Source organism: Crassostrea angulata, chromosome 8, assembly GCF_025612915.1.
Source record: "Crassostrea angulata isolate pt1a10 chromosome 8, ASM2561291v2, whole genome shotgun sequence".
Lineage (NCBI taxonomy): Eukaryota > Metazoa > Mollusca > Bivalvia > Ostreida > Ostreidae > Magallana > Magallana angulata.
Genome location: NC_069118.1, coordinates 29,846,433 through 29,866,507, shown reverse-complemented (window position 1 = coordinate 29,866,507; position 20,075 = coordinate 29,846,433). Strand labels below are relative to the sequence as shown.

The following is a 20,075-nucleotide window of genomic DNA, read 5'->3' as shown; positions in this document are numbered from 1 at the left end:
GCAAATTATAAATAGCCCCCAATATTTATTTATATTCCATATAAAATTATATGTAGACATATTATATAAGTATGCAATTGTGATATATTTTCAAAGTAGGACATTTAATGGAAGTACATGACTGTATATAATTTTATATATAGAGGTGAAAACTGTAGTTTGTTGGCCTGAAATATAATATATTTTTCCCAGAATGTATAATTTTTTACTATTTCTAATCTACAGGATTGTTTACTTTTATAATATCATTAAAATGTACAGAGAAAAGCTAAATTATCTTGAATAAATATGTTTGCCAACTTTTTTCGCAAGAACAAATATTTAATGAGATAAGAAAATATCGACTTCGTCGTGAGTTCACAATCAGTGCAATAAACGGGAAGTAACTCTAGTAGATCAAGTGGTAACATCGCGAGCAGGATCAGTCATGTTTGGGATAGTTAGACAGTTAGAGAGATTGTAATTACTTGATATCAAGGTATGTATCTCGTAAATTTGATCAACGCCAAAGATGCGAAATCAGGCGTTTTAAATAATTTATTAATATAATTTTGTCACCGTAGAAATTATACTACTTTCACTTTGAATTTTATGTTCGACGAATATCGACCATGTATTAGTATATTAACTTGATTTTATTGATGTACACCTGGAAGAAAAAATCACTTTTTGAATTTCAGTATTTTCTTCATTAGGCCTAATGTTGTTTAACATTTCCATCTTAACTAACAAAATATAGGATTTTTTTTAAAGCGCACGTTGTTCTAGAGTTATTGTAGAGTATATTTGTACTAAACAGAGACGATTTTTATTTATACATGTATAATTGGCAAAAAAAATCTTTTCTTTTTATAGAGCAACCATGGATCCTCATTCTGATGCCCAGGATGTGCCCCGGTGTGACCATTGTGAGACCGCCATAGTACACAGCTACTGTGACTTTTGTCATGTCAACTTATGCACGCCATGTATAGGCAAACACATCTCAGATGGATATGATAAACATAAAATTGTCCTATTCCAGGAAAGAGGATCAACCCTTATATACCCAAATTGTAAGACACATCCACATAAAATTTGTGAATCCCAGTGCATGGATTGTGACAATAGTTTTGTTTGTTCTTCCTGCATGGCTTCTGAACAACATGGAAGACATAAATTTCAAGAAATTACAGAGATATACAATACTAACAAAGATGTTATAAGAAATGATAAAAATGAGTTCGAAAATAAAATTTCCCCTGCATATGAAGAAATTGTAGTGGACTTGGAAAATCAGCTTGCAAACTTCGATGGAATATATGAGAAATATACCACAAACATTTCCAAACAAGGGGAGAAATGGCACAAAGAAATCGACATCATCATCACCGAGATGAAAACTAAACTCTGCGACATGAAAGTGTCACGCAGAAAAATTTTACAGGAACACCTGGATGAAATCAAACAGAAACAGTCTCTGATAAGTCAAACATTATTTGACTTGGGGGAGCTAGAGAAATCTACGGAAGTATCTCCTATTGTTGAATACAGCTCTAAGATTAGTAAGTTCAGCTACATTCCACCCAAATTTCAACTAACTGTATCTCCGCCAATGTTCATTCCAAACCCAATAGACCATAAAAAGCTATATCTTTTGTTTTAAAAGATCACCCCGTTGTTTACTGCTATAGAAGAGAATATCTTGTCAGGAAACCAATCAAATAATTCAGCAACCGAAGCTACAATACAGAGTAGATCCATTTATGCAAATCTTAACAGTGTTACCTGTCTTAAAGAAGACCATATATGGACAAAAGGAAAGACTAATTAAATAAAATGCTTCAATATTAAATGTTCACTCTTCCAAACAATCAAAAAAAAATCAGGAAATGGCCTTCTGATATAGCTATAGACAGTGATAAGCATCTACTGACAACTATGTAGACATGACAACATGGACAGTAAATAGAGTGAATAATGAAGAGACAGAAGGATTGGTGCCTTGACAGCTGTGTGTTACCTCTATTGATGATCTTCTGGTTGCCATGTACAATAATGATTACACTCAATCCAAAGTTGTTCGTTACTCGGGATCTGCAGAGGAACAAACCATTCAATTTGATGAAGTTAAACCTCTGTACTCAAGGAATGCCAATATTTTAAAATACATCAATGAGAACAGAAACCATGACTTCTGTGTAGCTGACTGTGAGGCTGGCGCAGTATTTGTGGTTAATCAGGACAGGAAACTCAGATGAAGATACACCGGTCATACCAAGAACAAACCATTTCGATCCAATTGTATAGCAACCGACAGTCATAGTCGTATCCTGACAGCAAACAGTGACAAACATTGTTTCTCCTTAACATTCATAAGTTAACTGAAATGGTCAAAAACACCCTTAGTTTATGTGCGGACAATAATGACAATCTGTTTGTGTGCGAGTTTCTTAAACGTAATGTGAAGAAAATCATATATTTAAAGTAGACTTGTAAACCAAGCAAGTGAATTTTGTCTGTGTAAGTAATAGAGTTTTATTTGTGGAATTTTTGTGTAAAATGCCAATAAACTTTTTATCTAATTATATTAAACAGTGTTGTACTAATAATATATAAATAGTGCCTGTTTCTGAGGGTAAAAGTTGAAATTGACATCCCGAGAAAATCATTGTCAACCGACGCGAAGCGGAGGTTGACAATGGTTTTCAAGGGGTGTCAATTTCAACTGTTATCCTCATAAACAGGCACTATTTATTTTATTCGCGTCGGTTAAAAAGGATTTTCTCGGGATGTCAATTTCAACTGTCATCCTCATCAACAGGAACTATTTATTTTATTTTACTGAATGTCTTAATATTAAAGAAAACATTATAACTTTTATAAAGGAATGACGGGAAATCTACGGCGAACCGTACGCGTATAATTTACGCGCATGTAACAATTCGTTGTTTTACCCCGTTGCCAAGTGTGTTGCTAACGCGAAGGGTAATAGCACGGATTATAAAGAGCTCACAATTATTTATTATCTAAATTTATATCTGCTAGTTTGTTTTGAACATAAATATACATTTCCTAACGTTTGTCACATTTATTTTAGGTCTAAGCTGGACTTTTCTTGTCAACATTCAAAATATAAACAAAAAGTGAATTGAAAAGTTCTGTATCTCGCTTGTAACTCGACCACCGACACTAAAATTGTGTTTGACTATTATGAATGCACTACTGATGCATTGTAAACATTAAAAATGAAAAATAATTTTTGAAATCTTGACCATGCCCCTTTTAAATGTTTTAGATTGGACAGAAATTATCTATTTTGTATATTTTCATCTGTTCATCTCTAATGAATGATTACTAGTATTATTTGCATTCAATTTGTAGGACAATTGGTTATTTAAAACTGTTTGATGTGTTTATGACTTTGAAACTTGCTTGGGATTTTTTAATTATTTTTAGTATTTCGAAAATACATGTAATATAACCTTTTTCACTTGAATTTTCAGTGCTCCATACTATCTTTAATTTAAGACTAGCATAATAATAAACGATAGAGAATCATCGCGATCAAAGTCACGATGGGCGAACAACATTCATGATCATCTCAAGGACCCTTGACATCCCGTGACTTCTACTTTTTTTATGACAGTACACCACAACAAGGCGATTTTAATGCACTGTAAAACAGTTTATATCTCCAAAAATTTGGTGTCTACCCTTGTGGCGCAATGGGTGTAGCTTCGGTCTACTAACCCTCAGATCCCGAGTCCGAATTCTGCAGGGACTTTTATTTTCATGAAGAGCGATAAAATTGAGAAAGTAAATGTTTACCACAAAACGATTTTTGGAGGTTATTTTCAAGTCGAAAGCATGCTAAAATTCCATAATTTTCAGTAATTTAGAAGAATGAGTTTGTATGCAGAACTTTTCCCAGTTGTTCGGAGGACCCTAAAGTGGTTTACAACATTTTGCTTCATCATCTGTTTTCAAACCTAATCCAAAATTTTAAAATTCTTAATGATCCAGCATCATAACGTTGTTTATATTTAAACAATACTAGTAAAATGTTTTCTTTGGTGCTTTATGCGGGATGTGAAGGTTGCGACAATGCAGATGAAAAAACATAACCCGCGTTAGTGGGTTATCTACAGGTGAATCTTGATAACTCGAACTTCAGGGGACCATGATTAAACTTCGAGAGATCAAGAGTTCGAGAGATCGAACGTTTTAAAAAAATCCGGAAATTTTTTCCGGTCATTGTGGTTTTAAAATTATAGTAGTAAGAAGTTTATATTTATAACATGGAAGGATAGTGATGGTCTTACATGATGTTATTCTTATTTTCTGCTTCATTACTTCAATTTAAACAATACAGAACTTATAGTTGTGTGGTTATTAAGTGGGTTTTTCACGCTTAGAAAAACTTCTAAGAATATTACATTTTATTAATCACAGAATATTTTAAATGAAGAGCGGTTTTCTATACCGTAATTTTCACAAGTTGGATATATGAATTGGTCATTGCTTCTTTGAGTCATTTGCTTCTTTGAATGGGTCATTGCTTCTTTGAGGTCCAGTGAGGGTAATTTTTTAAGTAAAATAAATAACTCGATAGTGTTGAATAGTTTTGAGAAAACATCCCCTCTTCAGCCCTCGGAGACAATGTTTTCTCTAAACTATTCAACACTATCTTGTTATTTATCCATTACAGATCAGTTACAAATTACCTATCTACCCTTTGAAGGAAGCAACGGGTAATGTCACTTACGTAATCAATCAATTAACACCACCACGCTAGCCCTCAGGAGTTCACTCAACCATCCAGGTATGGTCCAAACAGAGCTATAATATCATACGCTTGATCGCTCGCCGTGTGTTCACAGCAACCACTTCGAGTTATCAAGAGTGAAAAACAATGAAATATGTATAACGGGACTGTAACGTGCCCGAGGTATATCGGGTAACACAGTCTTGGACTGTATTTAGTTTTTAATAAAGACCGGTATTTCAACACCGCCGTCAATTCATATTTCCAAATATAATAATGTGTGACAATCCGAGAGAGAAACATAAGACTTGGTAACATTTCAAATAGATTTTTAATTAATCAATAACAATACTATAATTTAAGACAACATAAACATGGGAGATATACTGCCTCGTGAACAGTCACACAAAATATCCACCCTAAATGTATAAAATCCAATGGGGAAAAAGGGGGGGGGGTGATAAATATATCTAGCAGACTGGCACCCAAATATTATCTTAAAATCCTAGTAATGAAATAATTCCTGAACAGAGTCTATGGTAGGTCCCTGTACGTGCTATAATTTGCTAATCGTACTATGAATCTCACCGTTTATGAAGGTGGTCTGATTAGTGCGAGCGATGCTGATGCTCTGGTACCCCAGTCCCAAAAAGGGGGTGCATATATAAAGGTTTTCTACCGGAAATACCAAGTTACCAATGTATACTGATGACGTTGTATATTACTGACGTCACGATTGGTAACATTCACAAACCGGAAATGCTGCAGCCCCAACATGATTATATAGGGAAATAAAGAAATACGTTTAAAAGGAAATATATCAGGTGCCAGTGCTAGAAAAATAGGTAAGATGTTATTAAAGAACGCCAATGATATACGTAGGTAGGTGATGTTTATAAATAATACGTATTGCTGCTTTAATCGATCAACCGATGCAGTCACATGTGCATTCTAAATATAAACCAACATGGCGGAATACGCATGGAATACGATCCCGATCGCATGTAATGACAATGCCATGTGCTCATATTTATATATGGGCTTTATAACGGATATTATGCGTTGTATCACCGACAGTCATCGTAATATGTAAACAAAGATTAATAATCCAGATTCTATTTAAATCAATACGGTAAATAGATATTTTAATCAGGTCACTACTGATCTAACTCGCAGCAGAGCTGTCACAGGGACCCAGGTTTTACTTGGAGAGATCTATGAAGTTTCTATAAAGCTATGATTTAACAAAAATTAAGTTTCCGTAAGAAATAGAGTGAGACATAACAGGTAGATGTAAAAATATTATGCCCGCTTTCTTTCTCCCAACATTGGTGTTTGTTGTCTAAATCGTCTTCAGTGTTAGAATATCCAAACACGCTAGTCTTATAAATAATCCCAATACTTACACACTTCAATAAGTATTTTGCTCCTTTACACGTCTGCACCACAAAGAACCCACTAAAATATCAACTAAAATAAATTTTAATGTAATGGTAATCTTATCTATTTTTTTTTAAAAGCCCCCCCCCCCCCTTTTTTTTTACCTCAAACCCCCAAAACCTAAATTGAAACGCAGTAAATCATGTGGAATTTAAGCTGCTAATTAAGTTAAATTAAAATTTGTTTATAACTATAGTCTGTCCCAAGATATTTATGCAGCACATTTGGACGATTTTTAAAAAAATACACATACCTGTGAAAGAAGTGCACTTGTAATAGTTGAAAGGGATAATTTCCAAGATAATTTCATTGACACATTATCAACTGTCACTCAGCAAAATTCACAGGAACGAAAACAGATTCCTTACGGAGATTTATAATGGGGAATGTTTACATCTTTACTCCATTCGGAATACACTCGGAATACATCGCGCAATTTTTCAACGTTATCATCCGGGCTTGCTGCAGTACAAAATCTCCGTAGACATCACATTTTTTAGCATTGTATTAAAACCTGATACGCTAGCAGGGGCGTTTCGACTGAGAAATCTTGGAACTTTTTTATACTTTTGAATGAACATCGTTTGAACCCTGAGTTATTTATAAATATCAAGCAATTAAGCAAAATGTGAATCCAAGATATCTTGGGACAGACTATTAATAGTAGAAACATAAAAGTATATTATACCAGTACATTGTCGTTAATAAAATATTATATCATTTAATTATGATTCATAAAGTATTAGTGAAATATACGATGTCCTATTTCGTATATACCCAGTCAAATTAATTTCACTCCAGCAGCGACGAATTAATTAGCTATGATAAAACTTGAAATTGACAGTGAAACATGAGCAGACGACCGGGACGGCTGTTTCCATGGCAACTCAGACATCGCCAACTTCAAGAAGTCCTTGAAAGCTGTATGTTTCCATGGCAACAAACTTCGCGATCCACTCTTCTCATTAGAACTCGACACCGCTTGACATCCGCTGAAACAATACTCACTTTCTTGATCCCGCTATCGATTATTTCTGGTTAATTAAATTCTTGCTTCCATTTTGATCCGACAGATTACAGGAAACGATTCCCCTGGGTCGTATTGTCTCCTATTGTACCGGGTAAACACAATGATAGGTTCAGATGTTTATACCAAGGCGCTCACTTATATAACGTGCAAGTGCTTTGTAATCGCTTGCATTCATCTGCTGACGCCGATATATTTCAGATTGTGAATTAATCGTGCCAGTTACAACTCTGTCTAATTAATCTACATCACTTAATGTTTGGCTGTGGAAACTGTCCAAGTTGGTATTATAACTATTATAATAATACACGACCAACTCGTCTATGTTGTCGAGTATTGAATGCCGTTCATGTTGTTGGAATTGGATAACGCACAATCTTACTATACAGACCATGTTAAACGTGTAACCAAGAAAGTAAGTATTTTTACGCCTAAACTTTTTTTTCCACAATTCTATCTGTAAAAGAAACCTCGACCCTGCAAGTACGTGTACTGCGTGACAGCAAATTTAAAGTTCTGCTGCCGTGTTTACATTCCATAAAAAATCTGGCGATCTATTATGTGCAACAATATCGATTTCATAAAAAAAACGTCCATCCACACTAGTACTCGTAGCTGTTCCGTAATTGATTGAAAATGTAAGAACTTCACACACTTCATTTTATTTTTTCGATTTACTTATTCTCTCATAAACAGTACTATTTTTGGAGCAGGAAAACAGTACATAAGTGTTGATAACCATATTACTTACTACAGGCGAGAGCAATTATCAAAAAAGATATTTCATTTCGTGCTAGGAAAACCACTGTCTGCTGCGCCAACAACCGAACAACACATTTCTGCAGGCAGGCACGTGTGTGTACCGATTGATGTAAAATTATTATACTCGCTGTGTCATAACAAATTAAACCAGCGCGCATTGCTTTTTTAATAAACTTGCATACATATCACGTTCTTTAGATGGTACAAAATGTCGGTTTAAATGCGTTTCTTCCTTTCGAAATATTGATTTAAAACGTAGATACTTCAATAACTACCTGGTTAATTTTGTTTGCTCAACGGGGCCACCAGTCATGAGTGTAAATTATTTCTGACATTTCAAGGTTCAAGGTCCCTTTTTTGTATTCAATAAAAAACAGAGTGCAGAAAAATAGTTTCCGCGTCTTACGTTTCATTTTTATCTGCTTGCAGAAACGTGCTGAGTGTCGACGAGATCATGGCGCATTCTGGATTGACCCACAATTACTTAACGTGTGAGCTGTGTGAGTCTGATGCTGCACTGATGCACTGTAACTCCTGTCACGTCAAACTCTGTAGTGATTGTGTCGGAAAACACGTGACCACTCACAACAAGTCCAAGCATCACGAGGTCGCCGGATTCAAATACCGGAACTGTGACGCCATACTTCCGGCCTGCCAAAACCACCCGTGTCAGAAATGTGACATTTTCTGCAACGACTGCGATGAACCCGTATGTAGCAAGTGCATGGCTTCTTCCGATCACAAGCAACACCAGTTTGATGACGTCACGAAGATCTACATCTCCAGGCGTTTGTTGCTGTTGCAGGAAGCAAGCTATTTTGAGACCACGGTGATCTCGCAGTATAACAAAATGGAGTCTTTGCTGGACATGAAGATATCTAAACTATCACAAGACTATTCGTCTGTTTTGAACAAAATGGTTTCAGAAGAAGAGGCCCTGCATGAAACAATACGGAAACTTTTCCATCGTAAGAAAGAGGAGACCTTGATCATGAGAGAAAGGGACCTAAAAGTTCTGCACGAGCAAAGATATGGACTTGCTTGCTCAAAGTCAAATGTTCAAACACTGGTATCCAAGTACAAAACTGTATGTGGCTCGAACGATGTTGAAGAAGTTCTGACTTGTCCATTTGAAAAAGACCAATATAGACGGATTCCCCCGATTGCTGAAATCACCTCTCCAACGTTTACTCCAACTGATGTCGACGAGAAATTCTTTGAACAATTTGTGAATTTAACTCCATCCGTTCAAACATTAAAGTCTCGAGGTCAACGTCTTGTGAGCGCCCCAAGTATTGGAGAGAAGAAGGAACTTTTACAGGAGGCAGAGCTAGTAGGTTCATTTCATGGCGTCTATGAGGAATTGCGACGAGTTCGCTGCATAGGAAATGAGCAAGCATGGCTCAGTGGTAGTGCGCATGGTACTCTTACAAGGATGAATATGAGCGGACAGGTGCTCGAAACGGTTAACGTCACGCATGGCTACGCTCCAAAGGACATGGCCATCATGGCGGATCAACAGCTGATTTACTGTGATGTTGGAAACTTGAGCATCAACGCCGTAAAAAATGGAAACTCCAAAGTCATATCCAGATTCAACAAGTGGTTACCAACTTCTATTTGCACTACCTCAAAAGCGGGCAGTCTCCTGGTTGGAATGATCTCAAAAGACCAACGATCGGGCCGTGTCGTCAGGTACGTCGGAACCAAAGCCAAACAGAAGATGCAGTTCGACGAAAAACATCAGGATCTTTTCAAGAAACCCTCATCAGTGGCTGAGAACATCAATGAGAATGTATGTGTGATTGATTCTAGCGCACCATGCCTTGTTGTACTCGGCCGTTCCGGACTGTTTAGATTCAGGTACAACGGAAGTGAAAGGACCCGCACGTACTCGTTCTACCCTAGTGGCCTGGCGACGGACAGCATGGGACAGATTATCGTTGGGGATCGGATGAACACGTGTCTGGACATCGTGGATAAGGATGGGCAGTTTGTCAGGTCACTGGCCGGGTCGATTCTAAATATTCCGTCAGCCATCAGTATTGACGATGAAGAGAATTTGTGGGTGGGCGAATTCCACACTGGTCAAGTTAAAATTATCAAATATCTTCAGGTTTCTGAGGGCAATGAGCACAGCCAAGACGACCAGTCTGTGTTCTGATTTAACAGTATTTTAAGTGTATCCATTGTACTTTGATTCAGAATACCCGACTAAGTAATAAACACACGAATGTATATTTTGGCCAAAGAGTTACTGTTTAGTATAAAATTTTCACAAATAAAAAATATGCAGTTTAAAACTGCTTGGTCCGATTTTATATCAAATTTTATGCACGCTTTTAAACGATGGTTATGCTAAGTATATGTATAATAATAGACATTGCAGTAGTTTTCCCAGTCAATTAAGCCAAATTTCAATGAAGAAAAATATGTACAAAATTTGCTAACACAACAAACGTCATAAAAGTGTACCGCGTTATTTCGCCTCATGTTAAAGTTCACCCCTGACGACGAGACGGGTATGGCTGTATTACGACTTTGACATCGCGATAAATAAAGGTCGTAATGTTCAGACAAATTACAAATAAACATGTGTACGTTTTGTTCGCTAATATTTCTGAAGTTTGCTTTGTTTACAATCGATGCATAGCATGCGGGTTGAATAACCCAAATTATTCGGGGGACGAAACCAAACGGTTTCATTTACTAAACATTCCCGTGATGCATTTTGGTTTGTTTTTTCGTTTGCCCAAAAAGAAATTATATCTGTTCACTTTGAATATTTCTAACTTTGAAAGGAGACTGATTCTGCTGGTGTAAATAGGAGAAAAATCCATAACTTTCTAAGATAAATGGTTTGCATAGAAAAAATTTGATATTGTAATAACAAAACAATCGGACCAAGCAGCTTAAAAAAATGCAGTTGATTGCTCTGCAATCATCATGCGTTGAATTTAAACTTGGTTGAATGTTCTGGCGTGTATGTGTAACATTAATTGAGATTTACAAGTAATAATATTTACCAGTTTAAAGGATTGGGGTTTTTTTTGTCGCGTACCATGATGATAGACAAGTGTCACATGTTCTTTATACAGGAATCATAGACTGCAACCTATAGGGAAACTGTGAACTTCCTTTTTCTACTGAGCTGTGTTAAACAAAGTAAAGTACAAAGTAATTATCTAAAGGTCACAAAACAAGTCTGTGTCCAACGGCGTTTTTAACCAAGGAACTATCGATCCATTAAAAAAACGCTTCACAATTAACTACTGGACTGTGTGGTTTGGGTTGTATATTTGAAATATAACCTATATGTTAGGTCTCTTAATTACACGTTCTTCTGTAATCTACATTACATTATGCGAGATAATTTAATAGGCACGTAGCATCAGGGGAGGGGGCTGCCTTTTTTTTTTTTTTGCTTGTCAAGATTTTTTGGAAGAGTCTGCCCCCCCCCTCTCAAAAACGATGCTACGTGCCTGTTTAAGGCTGAGTACTATAGTGCTTTTCAGAACGACAGCATCATGACATTTATGTTTGTTTCTAAATTGGCCAAAGCAATAAGACATTGAACACTTTTGTTAAAAAACCATGCACGTGGCGAAAATCATGAAAATATAGTTTAGGATGATTTTCTAATGGAAAGTGTATTCAAGTGTACAATAAGTAAAAGTTTTAAATATCATGGAGATATCACTAGCATGTTTGAAATGAAGTTTAGATAGGAGACCCTCAGAAAAACGTTATACATGTAGTTTGTTATGATGTTAATGCAGATATGTGAAAGTTGGAAATTTTATATGGTCGATGTTCATGCACGGATCAAAAGGAGGTTAGAGTTGGGGGTCCAGGACCCCCCCCCCCCCCCCCCCCATTTTATAAATTTAAAGAAGATGGGGGAATAAGATGGCGCAAATGCACATTCGGTTTAGTAGTGAAATACAATTTTAAATTTATTTTCCCCAATTAAATCTATTCAAATATATTATAATACAACTTTGCAAAAGCAAAATTTCTAACTATAGTCAGTTTTTAATATATTTAACAAAAAAATAAGAAAAAAATGTTGTCGGAAATTTTGGTAGTATCGAACCCGTAACATAAAAACCCTAGATATATAAGGTTAGCTTATGCCAGGTACTCTAACCACTGATCCATTTCAGACACGTCAAAGGCGGCTTTTTAAATATTATGTGTGACTAAGGTCACGAATTACCGGACTTGTATTATTTTTTCAATACGTTCAGTTGTTGGGATACAAAATGATATTTTTAATGTATAGTAGGTCATCTCTCCAAGTTTTTGTTGCTTGAAATCGGTTTGTTTTCCATTAGACCTTAATTAGACCATGAGAAAAATATGGAGCACAGACCCACTCTATAAAAGAAAATGCCTTGAAGTTCTAAAAAATGACAATATTTGCAGGTTTTGATACGTATACGCCTGTTTGAGTCAACATATTTCAAGTATTGAACATACCTACAGGTTACAAATCAATGATTCGTTAAATATATATTGTTTTAAATGATTTTAAAAAACCCATCAGATTTGTTGACACCTCAATTTTTTAGTAGCCTGTCCGACCGCGTATGGGCATTTTACACGCCTTATCCACCCAAATTCTTTCTTGAATTTACATATTAAATTAACACCTTTCTTGGCATATTTAAATTTGGACCCCCCCCCCAATCCCACTAAAAAGATTTTCTGGATCCGCGCATGTTTGAAATTGCTGCAGTGCATGGGTGCATATGTGCAATTTAAGCATATGTACAGCCATCACTTGTACATCTTGCACAGTATTCTAGTACTGTAATATTTTTTTTATTCATGCGCCTTATGAACAAGATAGCATACAGTATGCATGTGTGTTATATTGTACAATGAAACTTACATCGATCCACTGCATGTGGTTTTACGAGTCTCAAACATTCCCAGAAGGAAGCAATACAGTATTTAAAAGTTATAGATCTATACATAACATTGCAAAACACAATGACCCCGTACATATCATTAAAATTCTCAACTGAGAAAATATGTATTTTAAAAAAATGATCTCAATCTTTATATAAATTCGCTATAGTATTTAACATTGCAGACTGTCATAAAAGGCTTATGCGTACATGTGTACAAATACAATGTACTTCAACCATGCACCGGATTTAGGAAATAAAGTACGAGTTTTCGTGAATGTTGCAGAATATTTACATTCACTTTCTTTCCCCCTATTAATTGCATTGATAGATTTGATTGATATCTACGCATAACACAGAAGACCCAATCACCAAATCTGGTGCGTATGAATACATTCAGTCTTCCTTCAAAACATGACTGACTCTCCTCCCGACTTCAAACCGGATCACGACCTGATATTATACTTGGGCTGATTAATATTTCATGGATGTAAATATTTTTTAAGATTTATATGAATTTAATTGATTGTTTTCTTAGTGTACCAAAATTAATTCATCAAATTACAGAATGAAAAATAAAATTGTGTTATTAAAATTTAAAACGCTGTGCACTATTTTTTGTCAGCATGATTCGGCTGTTCCAATTGATCTTCCGTTAATTGCGCATTACTCGTTGAATAAAGCCGAAATTTTTTAAAATACATCATATTTGCGGAAAGAGAACAAATGTTGAAAAACGTAAATATAAGCATTGAATCATTATTTTTTGAAAGATGTGGTCTCATAACTGCAACGGTATGTGCAAACAAATTTTCATAACGCGCTAGCGCGCGTTATTCAATTTGTATGCACACACCGTTGCAGTTATGAGACCACATCTTTCAAAAAATAATGATTCAATGCTTAAATAACCTCCGAGGTCGAGAAATGTTGTTTTGAAATATAAAAGCCGAAGACTTTATAATTCAAACAACATTTCTCGACCTCGGAGGTTATCCTGCAACATTCACGATAACAAGAACTTTATTAATTTTCTATTCTACTAACAGCCCAGTATTTTTATAGATCGTTTCTCCTATAGAAAGACGATCTAGGTCATTTTGGCGGCTGTTCCGTGTAACCCCAACGGTTTTGTTAGTAATGTTTACATGTGTATCGATCGAAGGAATCATATGCAGACGACAGAATTTTTCTTTGGATTTTTATTACTCTTTACTTATTTATAAAATATTTTTGAATCATATTCCTAATAATTTAATGGCAATTTGATACGATTATTACTACTATTGCACATTGATCTCTTCAGAATAAACATTAGTAGTCTGGTACCCTTCCCACAATTCCGTTCGCGCACTCTACAATGTAGAGAGTGCGCGAACGGAATTGTGGGAAGGGTACCAGACTATAAACATTAGAGGCAGTACACATCGTTTTGACTGGAACTAACACGTGAAATTGACATGGTTTTAAAACTTTTTAGGGTTTGAAGTTGTACTTTCATGATCAGTGCGAGACAAAAAGGTATTTCTGATTTGATAATTTACTGATGACATTCGTGGTATATTGGAGAATAATGTCTGCGGCATCTCTTTGATCTCGGCAATAACTGTAGTAGAATGACAATTATAGTTCGCGTCGTTTGTGAGCTTGTCGATCCATTCAACCGAAGCATTACAACTTCCTCGCCTAAAGCTTCTGCTATACATTTATACTTCCTATCCCAGGGCGTAATATAATCGTGTGTGTAAAATTCGAAGTGTCTGTGTTTTCTCCCACTTATTCATGCTGGTATGATAAGGCAACTCTCAGCGATCGATTTCAGAGTAACAAAACATGGATGCCGCACATATAATTACAGTATGGAATGTGCGTTGATTTGTTTCTCTTCTCTCAGGTAATGTGGTCATTTAGCGTTGTATAGGTATGGTCAAGGGTACTACGTAGTACTAAATAGTAATGTGTGCATTCTCCCCCTCATTCCACGATGTTAAACAAAAAACCTCAAATAGATCCGAGCGCGTCATATGCAAATACAGAAATCTTTATGGGGTCGAGAGAAAGATGATTTTGTTTGTCAGTATGTATTTATTATTATTTCGGTATATTTACATTTTCCAGTGTCTTTGCCTGTGATAACACTACGTATCGATTTTGTTTTATATAACTCATAATACAAATGACGCCAAATTGAGGCGCCAGCGGGGTTTGTTTATTTATATTTAAATATTTAATCGTACGATGGCTTAAAATCATATAAATATAAGTAATAAGGAATCATTCTTTGAATATTTTGAGGTGATAATTTCGGTCGGGGCGTTATCAAATGCAATAAAGCCCTTTTGGATTTGATCACGCCCCGACCGAAATTATCACCTCATAATACTCAAAGAATGATTCCTTATTCCATATATCTTTAGCATGTTTGAATTTACGGGCGGAGGTTGAGGGGGTCTGGCCTTCAGCCGTTGATCCCTTCTTCGTTTGCACAAGCACATGTTTAGGGGTTAAAGAAACTTGCGCAGACACAGAGGAGAGGTCGAAGGAGGGTCCGGATCCCCCACTCCACTGGAAAATTCATAATACCGAAAATATGCGTCTCAATTACCGCCCCCGGCAAACTCAAATATCCATCGGAATTTGTAATCTGTAATTCAATCTAATTGCTTTTCCCTTTTTTTTCAGTCGTATTTACTACTTCATTTTGAACGTCTCAAGACAGCGGAAGCAGTGTTGATTGTACAAGGAAGTTTGCACAGGAGATTTGTTGACCCTGAACTCAAAACTTCCTGCCGACCGACTTAATATGCTAATTATAACATACTGTCCATTATTCATTGATAGTTATGATCATTGACACTTTTTTTCGTGCACGTTACAGTAAAAATCACTTAAAGGAAACTCGAATATAGCGATATATCAATTGTTTATCATAAAGGAGTTGGGTTTTTCACATTGAATGAATATTATTAAAAACACTTTAATGCACCATTTAAATGGATAAAAAACCTTAATTCGGAATGATTATAGACTATGATAAGTCTCCCGTGAACAGGTGAGAATACCGTAACAGCGTAACAGCTAACGTTTTGAGAAAACAATTTTTAAATTATTTGAAGATTGTAAGAATATCTCTGCATGTGACTGTCTAAGGATCTGTGGTGAATGAAAAGATTTGAAGATTTATATCTAATGGCAAATCTAACAACGTGTTTTCCATTGCCTAGAAGTGTTCAAGCTAGCCTGTGATAAGTGCATCTAAGTATTACAGAATCGAAGCTATCTTAAGAATATGGATAATTAATGCTAAATGAATGATCAAAACATCAGTATGGCTCAAGCGGTGATCACGTGTGAGTTATGTCAGGACGAGTCTGTTCTTATGCATTGTAATTCCTGCAAAATCAAACTTTGTAATGACTGTGTTGGAAAACACGTGACGTCACAACTCTCAAAGCAACATGACGTAGTGGGCTTTAAATATCGGAAAAGTGACGTCAACCTTCCACAATGTGCTAACCATCTACATCAAAAGTGTGATATCTATTGCAAAAACTGTGATTGTCCTATTTGTAGCAAGTGTGTGGTTACTCCTGAACACAAACAACACGAAATGATCGACATCATGGATGAATATCTAACAAAAAGAGAACTTATTTCTAGAGAATCCGGTATACTCGAGAAATTCCTCATTCGAGAGTTCGATAAAGTAGAAAGTACTGTCGGGTTAAAAATGTCCAAGTTATCAAAAGATTACGACATTCTTGTTGATTTGTTATCAAGCGAATTCGAGAAGAAAGTTCTGGAATTAAAATCAAATCTAAAAGAAAAGAAAGCGGCCTTGCAGAGTTCACATGAACGTGATCTGAAAGAGCTTCGGTCTCAGTTGGAAAGCATTTCGAGAAAAAACCAAGAGGCAAAACAAATAAAAAATAAATACAAGGGAATGTTGTCCGGAATGGATGTTGCAGCAGTACTGTCTTCTCCATTTGCCGAAAATCAGTTCCGAGATGTGCCTGCCTTGGTAGAGATTTGCGCCCCGAAATATTCGCCATGTTCAGATTCCAGACTTGTAGACTCCATTCTCGGTGAACTAGATTTCTCTAATCGATCTACTGCAGTTGAGGGCTATAAAATCTCTACCGAAGACCATTCCTTCACCGGTGCCAAAGTGTTGTTGGATGAGCCTGTTTTGTTAAGTACATTTCAGACTGATTATGAAAGGGTTCACTCCATTTTCTGTGTCGGAAACAACGAGGTTTGGGTGGTTGGAAGTGTTTATGGAACAGTGACAAGATTCAACATTCGTGGTACGAAGTTAGAAACGGTTCAGGCTATTAAAGGGTATTCCCCAAACGACATCCACGTAGATAAGGATGGCAATATTACATTCTGCGATATGGGAGAAAGAAACGTTTCCATGTGGAGCAAAGGAAAGCGTGAAACAATTTATGCTTGGAAAAAGTGGAAACCAACGGCTTTGTGCGTGAACAAACTGGGTCATATCCTGGTGTGTTTGATAACTCAGGACAAGCTGAATGCTAAGGTGGTCCGCTTGGTAAAATCCAAACCTAAACAGAAAATTCAGTTCGACGATGAAGGAAGAGAACTGTTCCTCAAACCCCAAACGATAGTAGAAAACATCAACGAAAATATATGCGTTCTCAATATGGGTGCAAAGGGTCTGGTAGTCTTAGACAAGTTGGGAAAATTTCGATTTTCCTATGACGGAAGCCAAGCCAATTTGCCTTATTTCTTCAGACCGACGTCTGTCACCTCTGATTATCTAGGTCAGCTTTTAATTACCGACGCCATGAATAACTGTGTGCATATCTTGGACCAAGATGGACAGTTCCTTCTTGGATGTGTCGGTAGATCTATGCTGAATATTGCTGCTGATTTAAGTCTGGACGAGAATGATAATCTCTGGGTGGGGGAACTGCATACAGGAAAGATTAAAGTAATCAAATATTTGACGTCACGTCAAGAAGTGGAAAGCATTCCGTCAAAGTGACTGATGTCATTTTTAAAACGTTCGGTATAGACGAATCATATTTTTTAACCGGGTTTTCCAACGGAAAAATCCGGTTATTGGAATGTTTAAAATGGCGGGCGGGCGGCTGCCAAAAGGATACCCTCATTTTACGGATAACTCCTCCTACAGTTTTCAAGATAGGAAGTTGTTCTTTTGCAGATCAATTGTACATATATCAGAGGTGTGCATATTGCTAGGGTTTTGATTTCTGATAATTTATGAAAAAAATACCAGCTTTTGAACTTAGTCATTCTTTGGCAAAATATTGCATATAGGGTACTCCATTTCACTGGATACGATAGGTAGTGTTTATCAATTCAGGGTTGACATGGATTATGGATACAGTTCACATAAAAGAAAACCCGGTTTGCTGTCACATTGACAGCTTTTCACTTGTTTTTATTGTGGGTCAGAATGAAAATTTTTTGTTTTTCAGTGTTATTTATGATGAATAGAAAATCTTGATGCTACGGCCAATTTTATGAATACGTATATGTAGTTTTATATACTCAAAATGTGCCATCAAATTTAGTTTGTGTGTTAGATTTTCAATGCATGGAACCCATGAATCTGCTTTCATAATTTTGTTGGATGAACATTCTTTAATCACTTTTTAAAATGATAAATATACATACACACTACATATGTGCTAATAAATAAAATAAGCTTTGTAGTTGAATTCTTTCTGGGTTGGTCTGTTCGTTAATGAGAATTTTTCAGTCGCGAGGCTATAAACGGTTAAAGGATATGTTGCAAGCTAAGAAATGTCAATACCTGGGAAGAAGTTCTCTAATAGAAGTCACTGCTTTCATTTTATATCCTTAACATTTAATTTTCTCCTGAGGTCTAAGGATGCTCAGTTTCAGGTACTCATGTTGGACAAATGTAGAAATTTATTATTTTTATCTTTTTAATATTAAGGTAGGTCCCTTCTCAGGATTTTTGTGGTTAAAGTAAGGTTTTTTTCATTAATCAAGTAGAATAATACTTTACGTAATAAAAAAGCCCCAAAAATACATGCCTTAACTACTAGTATTTACTTTTATCACTAGAGTCTCCAGAAGATGCATATGATTCGATCACATGATTTCAACCAAAATCATTATTTGGCTCATATTAAAAATATATCAAAACAAAAACAAAGATTCAAATGTTTTAATTAATCATTAAATATGTAAGAAAGTAATAACAAGTGTGATTATCATTATTTGATTAATTAAAATTAAATTTTAAAATGAAATGTTACAAAAATGCTATTTCAAATTTTTTACATAATTTCACATTTTTCAACTTATCTTAATATTTTTATGGTTAAACAACATTTTTAAAACTTTAAAATATTAGATTTTTGTCTACTGCAACTAAAAAGCAAAAAAATATAGCACTCCACATGCTTCTTTTTTTCTGGGACCTTTAGAACACATATACCCCCTTATCAAATGCAGCTGAAAAAGTGTCACGAACACAATTTAAAAATACATCAGAAAACAGCATTATATTTCTTTGCTTTGATAAACCCTAAAAGTCTTCTTTCAAAACTATATGTATTGAGTACAAATTAATTTTTTGGATAAACCGTACCTTTCCTTTGTATATATAAACACAAACATACTGAAATCTCAGTACAAAAACTCACGATTTCCAACTATTGGACTCAATAAGATCAAAACCTTTATATACTTGTATACATTATTTACACTTGACTGCTTCTACCAAATTCAGAATTATCAATTAAACATTAAGGGCAAAAAACGGTAAATCAGAACACAGATCGTTTTCGATTTTTAAGCTTATTCTATCTGCTAAATTGATGACGCGTCTGAGTAGGGATCCACCTTAATATCAGCCTCTTGTGTTACCAGTAAAACTGTTAAAATTCAACACTAAAACGTTTCCATGCCCAATTTGTGCCATCAAGTTGACATTATATAATTTTTTCCTGATAAGTCGACGTCATTATTTGACAAGTCGGCATAATTATCTGACAAGTCAACATCATTATTTGACAAGACGATTTAACATCATTATCTGACAAGTGGACTTATGATTTGAATGATAATTTTCTTCATTTTATTTTTTCTGTCAAATAATTATGTTAACTTGTCAGATCATATTGTCGACTTGCCAGATAATTATGTCGACTTAAATTGT

The 20,075-nt window shown here is 35.6% G+C and overlaps 3 protein-coding genes across 5 annotated transcripts; all 3 read left to right on the top strand.

The window, feature by feature from the left end:
• The first annotated feature begins 376 nt into the window (after positions 1-376).
• LOC128160644 (uncharacterized) lies at positions 377-2,535 on the top strand. Its single transcript, XM_052823996.1, has 2 exons — positions 377-478; positions 856-2,535. The coding sequence occupies exon 2, from the start codon at positions 863-865 to the stop codon at positions 1,643-1,645; it is 783 nt and encodes a 260-aa protein (XP_052679956.1). The 5' UTR covers positions 377-478; positions 856-862; the 3' UTR covers positions 1,646-2,535.
• A 4,782-nt stretch (positions 2,536-7,317) lies between these two features.
• LOC128161457 (uncharacterized) lies at positions 7,318-10,221 on the top strand. Of its 2 annotated transcripts, none has more exons than XM_052824735.1 (2): positions 7,318-7,629; positions 8,406-10,221. In XM_052824735.1, exon 2 carries the CDS (start codon positions 8,431-8,433, stop codon positions 10,138-10,140), a length of 1,710 nt encoding a protein of 569 aa, XP_052680695.1. In that variant the 5' UTR covers positions 7,318-7,629; positions 8,406-8,430; the 3' UTR covers positions 10,141-10,221. The 2 variants fall into 2 exon arrangements, with proteins under 2 accessions (XP_052680695.1, XP_052680696.1); XM_052824736.1 differs by lacking the exon at positions 7,318-7,629 and adding an exon at positions 7,830-7,852.
• A 4,054-nt stretch (positions 10,222-14,275) lies between these two features.
• On the top strand, positions 14,276-18,837 carry LOC128161722 (uncharacterized). 2 transcript variants are annotated; one of them, XM_052825091.1, is made up of 2 exons: positions 14,276-14,413; positions 15,575-18,837. In XM_052825091.1, the coding sequence occupies exon 2, from the start codon at positions 16,200-16,202 to the stop codon at positions 17,901-17,903; it is 1,704 nt and encodes a 567-aa protein (XP_052681051.1). In that variant the 5' UTR covers positions 14,276-14,413; positions 15,575-16,199; the 3' UTR covers positions 17,904-18,837. The 2 variants fall into 2 exon arrangements, with proteins under 2 accessions (XP_052681051.1, XP_052681050.1); XM_052825090.1 differs by lacking the exon at positions 14,276-14,413 and adding an exon at positions 14,448-14,786.
• Positions 18,838-20,075: the final 1,238 nt, after the last annotated feature.

Coding starts and splice junctions, on each gene's coding strand:
- LOC128161457 (XM_052824735.1), top strand. CDS start 8,431: ATGGCGCATTCTGGATTGACCCACAATTACTTAACGTGTGAGCTGTGT.
- LOC128161722 (XM_052825091.1), top strand. CDS start 16,200: ATGAATGATCAAAACATCAGTATGGCTCAAGCGGTGATCACGTGTGAG.
- LOC128160644 (XM_052823996.1), top strand. CDS start 863: ATGGATCCTCATTCTGATGCCCAGGATGTGCCCCGGTGTGACCATTGT.